The sequence below is a fragment of the Neovison vison genome, chromosome 1 (genome assembly GCF_020171115.1).
Source record: "Neovison vison isolate M4711 chromosome 1, ASM_NN_V1, whole genome shotgun sequence".
NCBI classification, from domain to species: Eukaryota; Metazoa; Chordata; class Mammalia; order Carnivora; family Mustelidae; genus Neogale; species Neogale vison.
The window spans coordinates 105,792,109-105,803,572 of NC_058091.1; the positions used below are offsets into that span (position 1 = coordinate 105,792,109).

Sequence of the window (11,464 nt, forward strand, 5' to 3'; positions counted from 1 at the left end):
TTCTCCTGGCGTGCCATCGATATTTTAACTTTATCAAAAGTTTTCATCATACAGTTTTTTATATAATGAAATCTATCTTTTTCTTTGTGATGAGTTCCTGACCTACTTAGGAAGTTCCCTCCCACCACAAGATTTTTTTGAAAATATTTTTTTGACATAACACTTTAAAATATTTGCACCTTTTAAAGTTTATTTGTAAAAGGACATTAAGTTTCTCAAGGTCTTTAGTTTTCCTACATTTAGTTAGATTCAAAAGTTTCTTAAATGAGTAATTTCCTTAAAATGAAGATTTTACTTTTACTTCTGTAAAAGCCTGACCCAATTCCTTTTTTCAAAAGTGCTCTTTTGTTTACAGAGCATATAAAAATGTTGAATAACTACCCAAGCCCTCTAAATAGAAGTACGAATAAATCCTGAAATGCTGCAGTACTCTGACTGAGAACACAATTTGATCCCTAAAGCCGGCTCCAATCTACTGGTCAGTGAAAACAGCAAACAAAAGGCCTCAGTGTTAGTAGAAAACCCAGTTCTTCAAAGCAGGTAAAAGTCCTGTTGAGTCCTTCCATATAGCAGAGGAGAAAGGGTTTCCAGATTACAAGTGACAAAGTTGCCTTTGTGTAGCACAAAACAATTATGACAAGGCTTTACTTCTTAAGGGCCTAAATTATGAAAACAGTGGAGCAACAGAACTGAAAATGAAAAAAAAAAAAAAAAAAAAAAAGCTTTGACGCAAAGAATTACAGCAGTCCTTGACATAACCGAAGATTCTTAATTTTTAAAACGCTTCCTTTAGCAGTGACTAACCTTTCATTATCTGTGACAACACATCAAGTGAACAGCAGTACAAAGGATGCATGTGATTTCGAAATGCCACAACTGAGCCAACTGCAGTTGCCCGCGTACATAGTATGGAGGCGTGACCAAAAAAAGACTGGAGGGAGCATGGGGCTTTATCTGCCTCCCGGGTTACTCTCCCAATCTCCCATAGCAGAAGTTTGCAAAGTCTCTCCCCGCCTGGAAGGGCCTCCGGCGACAAGTATTCACCTTGTCCGAGCCTAGGGCCGTGGCATGCAAGGTGTTGAGTCACCGGGTACAGCGGTCGTGCGACGTAAATATTATTTGATGACGGAGATCATAGTGGCGCAGGGGCCAAGGTAAACCGCCGGCAAACAGGACTGTGGTTTAACTTAAGGCAAATTGAAGTAGGGTCGGGACTGAGACAGGGTTCTGGCCCTAAAGGGATTGCATTTTAAGTTGAGGCAACTTCAAAGCGCCCCATGTGACATCTGGGCACTCCTCGCCGGCTTGAACTATGAGAGCCAGGGTTTCCGGTGTGATTCCTTCCAGTCGACAGATTGCAATCTTCTCCCGCCCCCACCCCTTCCCCAGGCTCGGTCGGCCCCCGAGTCCCTCCACGGCCCCTTCCCTCCCCCGCCCGGGAGATGCTACGACTCCAGCACTTCGCCATTCATCAACCGGTTCACACCGGCAGCGGCCGCCGCGCGGTGACGTCCGCGGGAGAGGGGTGGGCCTCCGCCCCCGCTCGTCGGCGAGCTGCCAGGGGCCCCCGGCCGCGATTGGTGGCCGGGAGTGCGCACGTCGTACCGGCTATAAAAGGGAGGGCTTGTGACGCAAGGGCGCCTCGCCGCGCGTATTGGCTCCCTCTACTGCGGGCCGGCTGGGCTACGCGCTCTTCTCGGAGCCGCTCACTGCATGGTAGAGTCTGGTGCCCCCGCCGCCGACTGCAAAGCCGCCGCCGCCCCGCGACGACCACCGGTACCCCCTGCCCTGCAGCCGCCGCCACCGCCGCCGCCTGTGTCGCCGCCGCCTCGGGACCGGCTGTATGATTAGGCCACAATCTTCAATGAGTAAACATATTCCTGTGAGTATCCGTCGCTCCGCCGCCTCTGGGGCCGGGGCTCCACGACCGGCCCCCCCATCCCCACCGTCGCCTTTGTTCCGAGCCCGGCGTCCGCTCCCCACCGCCCCGGCACGTAGTTCCGGTGGGTCCCTCGCTGGAGCGGGCCGGAATACGACCCCGTGGCCGGACGGTGGGGCTGGCTGCGGGGACGCGGACGCTGGGGTCCACCTCGTTGCGGGTTGGCGGTTGAATGCCGGAGGCACCGGCTTCCTCATCCCTGCCGAGCCGGGGGGCGACGGGGGCACTGCGGCCGGGCCTGAGCGGCGGGTGGGGGCGGTTTCGGCCACCGCAGCAGGCCGGGCGGGGCGGCACAAAAGCCGCTTTGTGACCGCCGCCTCCGCCCTTGGCCCTCCGGTCTGGCGCGCCTGTCCGGGGCCCGGCGGGCTCCGCGGCGTCCCGAGGCCCCTTTGTTTGGCCGAAAGAGAGCGGCCCGCCTGGGAAGCGGGAGACGTGGCCCGGGGTGGGGCAAGGGCTGCGCGTGTCACTGCGGAGCCGGATACGGGGAGGGCGCGGCGACGGGGTCGCCACCGAACCCGGGCCGGCGTGGGGTAGGCGGGGCGGCCGGCGAGGCTGGTAACGGTCTCGGCAGGGAGGTCTCCGGGCACGGGGGCCGGCGCGGGACAGGAGCCCGGTGCAGCCACCCCTGTGCTCCGCGGCCCGGACCGGCGCCTCAGACAAAATGGCCTCGGCGTCCGCGCCTGACTGAAGGCGCGGCGCGAACCCGTGATTGCGGCGCGGAGAGGGGGCGCCGCGGGCGGGCCCCGGCGCGCACCGCCGCGTGCGCGGAACTGCGGCCCTCGGGGGCTTTCCGCGAGCTACAACCTTGGCGGGGGCTAGAGCGAGGCTCTGCTAGGTGAGGAGATCGACTCCCTGCCCCGCCCTGCGCCCTCAGTCTCCACCTGGTAATTCGAGCTGTTCCGGATTTAACGCCCCACTTCGGGCTCTGGATAATGGGAACAAGTCGAGTCTTGTCCTTTCTCAGGGGCAAGTCGGTGGAGAAATGGTCTGGGTCTGAGCACCTTGGAAACTGCCAGGACTACAGTTGCACTGAAGCGAAGGAGTCCACGACCGGGCACCAGTATGCACTTTCCCTGCCAATCTCTGGGGCCCTGGATGGCGCCTTTTAATCGGGGACTATTTAGAACTGTTCCTGAAGTCCTTGGTGTAATGTGTTGTTGCCTGCTTTTGGCTTGTGGCAACAGTAGCCAGCCAGAGCCAGAATTCTGAGGTTTATCTTCTGTCCGTGGATGCCTTCTACGATTCCAAGATTTTTAAGTTGTTCTTTGCACTGTAGTTGGAACCGTCTACCTGCTTGGGATCCAGATTCTGAGGCAATTCTTCCTGTTTCTCTTTTTATATGAATTTCGTTGGATGGCGGTAAATCAGTTGAAGACCAAAAAGCTAGGTCATTCCCAAGAGTAAAGCAGCATTTTACGTATGCTGTATACCAAATACATTACTTAAGGTATAGGAGATCTGGAACAAACTTTTCAACGACCTATTGGACGGAGTGGTTATACGGATTAATTGCTCTGACTCTGCAATCTGACGAATTTAAGCTTCTGCGCAGAAATTGCTTTGCCCAGATCTCCCTCCCACCGCCGCCCGACGTAGATTACGGTGATTATATAGAATGATAGGTGGGAAAGGGAAGAAATGCCTTGGTATATCCGAGCTGCCTATTGTGGATAGTTTTTCCTGTGGCAAGGAAATTGATAGTGAGGGAATGTATTGGGCAGAACAGGTGTTAAGTAGTTGTGGTCACTGCTCTTTTGGTGGAAGTTCCCCCCCAGCCACTGGATGGCTCCACTAAGTGAATTATTTCTGTGCTTTCTCTGCTTCCTGATGAACTTATTTATATGAAGAGATACGGCCAAACTCAGCTGTAACAGGAATTTTAGCTGTTAAATGTGGAAGGTGTATTGTGAAATACTGTCTTTTTCATACATGTGCTTTCAGTTGAAAAAAGATGGTATCTGGATATCAGAATACTAAGCCACGAGTCATTGCACTTAACAGCTTTACAAATGACTTCTTTAATTCATTGTATATCGTGGAAAAGCTGCCAGAATTCACTTTTTTTTATTCTTAGGAAGTAATATTTAGTATCTGAGGCAAAAGTATAACTGAAGTTATTTTCCAGATTACTGCTGTATGTGTTCACTGGAGAATGGTAGTCACTGATGTTTTAACCCAGTAGCAAATACATGAAGGAATACTCTCTGAGGGTTCCTTGTAAGAAGTGACTCCTGAGCTTTGTTTTGGCAGAAAAATGAACTAGGGTTTTGACTTGCTGTTTTTCACTGATCTGCTAGATCTCCATATGAATTCTTCAAAATGTAGCAAAATTATTCTAGAAACTATAACTAGTATGGATCAAAATGCTATTTAAAGGTGCAAAATGGAAATAACAGTTTGAATTTAATTTTAAGCTTTTGAAATGCTTAAATATAAACTGGGGGGAATCTTTGGTTAAAAGATTTTATTTGGTAATTTTCCCTTGAGAATACATAGAAAGTGTTTGGGGGCAGTGACTGGCACTTGGTACTCTTGTTAACTGATCAGTTTTTCGTATTCCTCTCTTTACTACTTAGCACTCAGTCTTTTTTTTTTTTCTACTTTATGAATGTTCATTCTTGTATTTCATATAACAAGTTGATTAACTTCCAGAGACTGAGATAAGGAAAATCTGTTAAAAGAGAATTGTAAATTGATAGGTTGTTGGATAAAAAGATAGCGCATGTGGAAGCATTTTGAAAACCAGTTTCTTTTCTTTCTCTTAAAAACATTGGTTGAAGGGTGCCTGGCTGGCTCAGTTGGTAGAGCCTATGACTCAACCTTGGGGTTAGTTAGGTTCCACCCCCAAGCTGGATGTAAAGATTATTTTAAAAATAATTTTTTTTAAAAGAACATATTAGTTGAGTTTTTAGAGGAGTAAGTAAATTATGCAAGGACTAACAGCTTCCAGAGTTTTCATGAAGTTTACAATATGTAAAAATACTTTATTAGCTGGAAAAAACAATATAAAAAGTTGTAAGTTTTATAACATTGTAAAGCCACTAACTATTTAAAATAAAATGGGAGAGTATGTGCAAGTGATATTGTCAAAATGTAACAGTGGTGTTCTTTGAGGGGTCTCTGTATTAGATCAGTAATTTCAGTTTAAAGTAATCTACCTGTGAATGCTTGTTTTGTGGCTTTTTATTTAATTTGTAATCATCCTTGTTATTTTTTTGGTTTTAAATAAAAGTTTAAAAGGTGGCTTGGGCCCAAATTTGAAAGGATAGTTGTGAACTTAAATACTACAAAACCATAATATGTTCCTTTGAATTGGAAAACAACTTTTTTCTTCTCTCTCTTTTTTTTCTTTTAAACAGCAGTTCTGTGGTGTTCTTGGTCACACATTTATGGAGTTTCTGAAGGGCAGTGGAGATTACTGCCAGGCACAGCACGACCTCTATGCAGACAAGTGAACTGTAGAAATTCATTACTACTCCACCAAGAAGCCCCCATAAAGAGTGGTTAACCTGGACACAGAAGTGTTGAATTGAAATCCACAGAGCATTTTACAAGAGTTCTGACCTGGATGGGGTAAACCTCAGTGCACTTCCTTTCTATTGCCTCAGTATTACTGGATTGAAGAATTGCTGCTTCTTATTAGGAGGTTCATTTCATTTCCCATTACTCCCAACTTCATACTCAAAGCACTGAGAATTTCAAGTGGAGTATATTGAAGTAGACTCAGTTTCTTTGCGTCATTTCTGTATTCAATTTTTTTTAATTCTTTCATAACCCTATTGAGTGTTTTTTAACTAAATTAACATGGCTCGAATGAACCGCCCAGCTCCTGTGGAAGTCACATACAAGAACATGAGATTTCTTATTACACACAATCCAACCAATGCGACCTTAAACAAATTTATAGAGGTAAGGTTTGATACTTTCTAATGTCTTAAACTGATTGCAGTTTAATGGTGGGGCTTTTTATCAATCAAAATAAATAGGTGGTTTAGAGAAATTTTGGTTGGTATGTCTGCCGTTCAATTTCCAGAAATGAAATATCAGTTTCTTTAGGTTACAGGAAAATTATTTTGTACATTTCAGAAAGAGCATGTACTTGAATTAGTTCATCTAGTTGTTCATGCCTCACAGTTTGCTTATTTAAATCTATATGAGGGCGGTATAACAGTATGATTCTCACAAGAAATTTATAGAAGGGAGGCTGCCACTTAAAGATAGTTCATATATCTGCTTAGTCTAATGACTAATACTGTAACCAAAGTTAGTTAATGTCTTGGACCCTATTTAATGCTTAGAAGCCAATTTTTAGCTACTAATTATAATTAGTAATAATGGATTATGAGTCTTAAAGCTTGTAGTTTTAAATAGTGTGAGGTTTTTTACACTGTACTTATAGGATTTTAGAGTCTTTGGATATACTTTTAAGGTTTTAAATTACAGTGTGTACTGCCAGTGAGCAAAAGTTTAAGGAGTTAATGTAATCAAGTCAAGTCAGATTACTTGTAGTCATGAGTGATTCCTTTGGGTTCTATTTACCTTTGTCTCTGAATTGCTTCTCTCCTCTTGTTCTTCATCTCCATCCAGCTGGTGTTACCATGACTATAAACACCTTCCATGAATGAAGGGCCACATGATTTTTTTTTAACTAAATTTATTAAAAATATGTGATGTTTAATATTCTCCTTTTGTGCTATGCTAGTGTTGTCATTTAAAACAGGATTTCACTTCCCAGAGTTGAGTTGTAAATGTGGATGGTGTGGAATGAATGAATGAAAGCAAGATTTACTTTCCTGTTAAACATACATAGGTTATACCATTTGTTCCGTGATTTTCTGTTAACTAGCAGTACCTTTGCAACTATTGGTGAGCAGTAGTATCATGGTCATAAAGACTTCATTAAGTATTTTTTATGTATGTGTTATCCAGGAACTTAAGAAGTATGGCGTTACAACTATAGTAAGAGTATGTGAAGCAACTTACGACACTACTCTTGTGGAGAAAGAAGGCATCCATGTTCTTGTAAGTGTTTAATAGTTCCTGTGTGTTTGATACTGTGCTACAAAATGACCAACTTCAAAAAGCTTGATTTTTTTTTTTAAGTTATTACGAAAGTATACAGCATCTTAATTTCTAAATAAAGATGAAAGCTAAGCAACGCTTTGAAGTAATGGGATCTTTATAAAGACTCAGCATTTATTTGCATTTCATTGACAGTGGGGTTTCATAAAAGACATGTTTAAGCATATTTAGATGCTTGAGTGTTAGAAACTTAGAATTATTAGTTGGCATTTTTATCAAAAAGTCTAAAACATTTATTCTTTTGATTTAGGATTGGCCTTTTGATGATGGTGCACCACCATCTAACCAGATTGTTGATGACTGGTTAAGTCTTGTAAAAATTAAGTTTCGTGAAGAACCTGGTTGTTGTATTGCTGTTCATTGTGTTGCAGGCCTTGGGAGGTAAGAGAATTTAAGTCCATTTTTTAATGGTATTGGTCTTTATTCTAGTAAAAACTTGATTTTTAGTCCAAGAAAGATTCAGTTACCACCTTGTGAGTCAATTTGCTTTGTTTGGTTACATATTAAATTAAGTTTAAAAGTAGGTGAATGTAGGGGCACCTCGGTGGTTCAGTGGGTTAAGGCCTCTGCCTTCAGCTCGGGTCATGATCTCAGGGTCCTGGGATCAAGCCCCGCTTGGGGCTCTCTGCTCAGCAGGGAGCCTGCTTCCCCCTCCCTCTCTGCCTGCTTCTCTGCCTACTTGTGATCTCTGTCAGTCAAATAAATAAATAAAATCTTCAAAAAAAAAAAAAAGAAGAAAGGGAAAAAGGAGGTGAATGTAATAGAATAATATCTTCCATTATAGCTGGAGCTAACAAATGCTGTAGTTGTAAATTATACTTGTCTCTGTGGGCACAATTACATACAGAATTAATTGTGTGAGCTTATATCAGTGATATCAATGATACTGGAATCATTGCCCAGGCTAATTAGGAAAAAGAATTATGAATCATTTCTAAGGTGCTTTGAGTTGCATATGGTGTACTTTTGATAGCGTTCTTAATCCTGGAGATCCCAGTTCACTGGGAACTCATTACCCAGTAATGCCCAAATATTCATATCCAGATTTGTAACTCACTGTTACTGCCCTCCATCCCACCACCAGGAAAAAAAAGTTCTTTTCTAGAGGGTAAAAATAAAATGAGCATTGGCCCTGGGGGTTTGGTATGCAACTGTGTCACAATTTCATTGATAATAAACAAAAAAGGAAGCAAATATTTCCAGAAGATCTTTAGGAAAAGGAGTTCATAACCTTTTTAAAAAAAAAATTTTTTTTTTAATACTATTCCTTGCTTGGATTCAGAAAAAATTATCTGCATTTATCAAGATTTACCCCCTTAACGTTTTTTAAGATTGCCCTCAAATAATACAAGTCTTAGTTTTCAGACTTACTTGTAACGATTAAGGACATAGTTTATTTTTGGTTCTAGGTAAAGGTCTGGGTTTGGTAGGAAAATGCTGATGCTTTATTAATTTTTTAAAAAGAAATCAACATTTACTCTAAGGTATTAATTACATAGGGAAGGTGGTAAATAATAGTACTTTTGGGTTAAGGGATGAACGTTTGAGTGATTGAATTTTCCAGGATTGATTTATCAAAATTCTTACCCTAACAGAGCTCCAGTGCTTGTTGCCCTAGCATTAATTGAAGGTGGAATGAAATATGAAGATGCAGTACAGTTCATAAGACAGTAAGTATATAATGAATTTTCTTTTCATTTCTTCATTATCAGTGGGTTTTATTACTACAAAAACAGTTTTTCCCCCACAGCCCATCTAACCATTATATTCAAGATAGTATTAAAACCAGGAAATAGGATCTTATTTACACTCCTTGTAAATGCTCATATTACAGAGATTCTAAAATAAATTGTCATGTAAGTGGATCTCATATAAGTGGATATATAGATTTGACTATTATAACCAGAACACTTAAGATTTAGGACTTTGTAGTACCCTTTTTCCATTTACACATGTATGTCTATCCATAAATTAGGCATTAAGTCGCAGCGTAATAATCAAAAAGATAAATTGCCACGAAGAGGTAGTTGTCTATAGCATAGTAAACAGTAATATGGAGGGAGTTTACTTTAGTAAATTCACCTTTTGTTTTTCTTCATGTAGAAAGCGGCGTGGAGCTTTTAACAGCAAGCAACTCTTGTATTTGGAGAAGTATCGTCCTAAAATGCGGCTGCGCTTCAAAGACTCCAATGGTCATAGAAACAACTGTTGCATTCAATAAAAGATCAGGGGTGCCTGATGTCATTTGCCTTGGAAGTGGAATTTGAAACAGGACCTAATTTGTCATACATATTAGCCAATATGTTGGCTTGGTGATTAAGTCTAAAGAACCTTCCATAGGAGTATTGGAAAGCAGTTTTATCAGGCCACAAGTTTGACGGGATTGCAGCCTCTGTTTGGGTTACAATCAACCTATTTGGACACTTTGCAAAAGATTCTTGCTTTACAGCATTTAAAATGTGCTTACCACTTGTACCAATTGACCTTTCCTGAAATCATGCAGTACTGAGTTATGTCTTTAAATTTATTCCCATGCCAGAATCTTATCAATATATAAGAAATTTAGAAAGATTAGGTGCCAAAATATCCAGCACAATACTTGTTGTATATTTTTAGTATCGTACAGAACTAAAATCCCAGGAACTATGAACACTCTGGGCCTTATGTGGTTTATTCCTTCAGTCATTTCAAACATAGAAATTAGGGCCTATATGGTTATTTGCCTGCTCACTTTATGTTTACATCTCCCACATTCATACCAATATACATCAGGTTTGCTCAACTTCTTTCTCTTTTTTTTTTTTTTTAAAACCAGTCTTACAATGATTATTTCATGTCTTTCTACAAATTGCATTTTGCGCTGTTACGGAAAACCTCCATTTTGAAAATCTACGTTGTACAGAAGCACATGTCTTTAATGTCTCCAGACAAAAAAGCCTTACAGTTAATTTTAATGTTTGCACTTTGGGGTGCAACTTACAGGGAGGGCCTGAAAAAAGAACGGGAGGGGGCTATTAAGTATTTTTAGTAAAATGTTGCCTTTGTCTTGTGCAGAACATGTAGAATATGCTCTTTAATTTAGTAAATATTTTTTTAAAAGGTAGAGATGCTTTGTTATTGTAGCTAAAACAATTCTTAATCATAAAATTTCTGAAATTCTTGTAATTTTTTTTCTTATCTGAAGTTGTTTATCAACATATTTTTGTTTGAAGTGTGATTTTTTTTTTCTTCTCTTCCCAACCTCTCTTGCAAAAAAAAAAGTGGGTTTCTGCTAATGAATTGAGCAGACATCTAATATTTTATATGCCTTTTGAGCTGTGTAACTTAATATTTGGATACTTGATAATTTGTTTTATTATGTAATTGATAAATGGTGATGTGTATTAATGTTAGTTCAACCATATATTTATACTGTCTGGGAATGTGTGGTTGTAGTTCTGTGGGAGAAATAATTTGTCAGTGTTCACCAGCTTGTAAAAATCTAGTGCGAGAGCTTAAACATCTAAATAAATAATGAAATGCATTTATCATCATTGAAATTGTTTGGCTTAAAGTTAACTGGTTTTGTAAAAAATGATATAAATGAATTAGGCTTTACTTAGTGCCATTTGAAGTATGTCCTCTTTTTTTTTTTAAACGAAGGATTAAATGAAGTTGACATTTAGTAAGTTCTTGATTGACACAATTTGTTACAGTCATGAGAACTGCTTAACATTAAAAGTACTTTCCATTACAGATTTTCCTTTTTAAAGGTTTAAAAATTTCAAGCCTGTGTACTATGCTGTAATTGAGAAACTAGAGGAAGGCCTTAATTTGAAGCTCAGTTCCACCAAATAATAACTTGTTTTGAGCAACTTCTGAGCCCGTTTTCTCATCATTTGCAAATAATGGATGCCTTTACAGGTTTTGATATTGGAACATAATATTTGGCACATGAAGGTTTAATAAATTTTAAATTTCTTTCAGTAATCTAAGTGCTTCCTTTGCATAGCTCATGTTACTCTAAAAGGGACAGATGTCCTTGTCTGATTTAACAGTTTTAATAGTTAAAACTGAGTAAGATTTTTTTTAAAAAAATAGTACTCCATTGTATTTTTAAAAAGATTTTGCTTCCATCTCTGCCAGTTTAGCACTTAATATACACTATTCTTAAAACTTAGAGCCAAGGCAAAAGCAATAAGGAGGTCCCTGGGGACCCTTAGTTCTTTAAATCTTTCATGTTTTGTAATTGGGAGTAGTTAATTAACCTGAGGTTTGTTTTTGTTTTTTGTTTTTTTTTTTTGTTGATTGTTTTGTTCTTTTTTAAATGCAGCCTTCCCCTGAAGATATTTGGTAATTTTGTAAAATTGATAACTAAATGGTCATTGCTATTATCACACAGCCCATAAAACAGCATTTGTTTATTGAGAGGAGGTGCCATCATGATAAATGAAACATCTTGAG

At 40.6% G+C, this 11,464-nt stretch overlaps 1 protein-coding gene across 5 annotated transcripts; it reads left to right on the forward strand.

Annotated features, from left to right (window-relative positions):
- Window positions 1-1,654: 1,654 nt before the first annotated feature.
- Window positions 1,655-10,554, forward strand: PTP4A1 (protein tyrosine phosphatase 4A1). Of its 5 annotated transcripts, none has more exons than XM_044253704.1 (6): window positions 1,655-1,882; window positions 5,299-5,848; window positions 6,869-6,961; window positions 7,272-7,402; window positions 8,617-8,691; window positions 9,129-10,554. In XM_044253704.1, the coding sequence occupies exons 2-6, from the start codon at window positions 5,744-5,746 to the stop codon at window positions 9,286-9,288; spliced, it is 564 nt and encodes a 187-aa protein (XP_044109639.1). In that variant the 5' UTR covers window positions 1,655-1,882; window positions 5,299-5,743; the 3' UTR covers window positions 9,289-10,554. The 5 variants fall into 5 exon arrangements, with proteins under 5 accessions (XP_044109639.1, XP_044109629.1, XP_044109601.1 ...); XM_044253666.1 differs by having other exon boundaries at window positions 1,658-1,882; window positions 9,125-10,554; XM_044253676.1 differs by having other exon boundaries at window positions 1,658-1,882; window positions 5,302-5,848; window positions 9,125-10,554.
- The last annotated feature ends 910 nt before the right edge of the window (window positions 10,555-11,464 follow it).

What these genes read in the sequence shown, in the direction of transcription:
- PTP4A1 (XM_044253704.1), top strand. Translation starts at nt 5,744, where the DNA reads ATGGCTCGAATGAACCGCCCAGCTCCTGTGGAAGTCACATACAAGAAC. An exon ending in AAGAAGGCATCCATGTTCTT is followed by an intron (nt 6,962 to 7,271) that starts GTAAGTGTTTAA and finishes CTTTTGATTTAG; the next exon opens with GATTGGCCTTTTGATGATGG. An exon ending in TGTGTTGCAGGCCTTGGGAG is followed by an intron (nt 7,403 to 8,616) that starts GTAAGAGAATTT and finishes TTACCCTAACAG; the next exon opens with AGCTCCAGTGCTTGTTGCCC.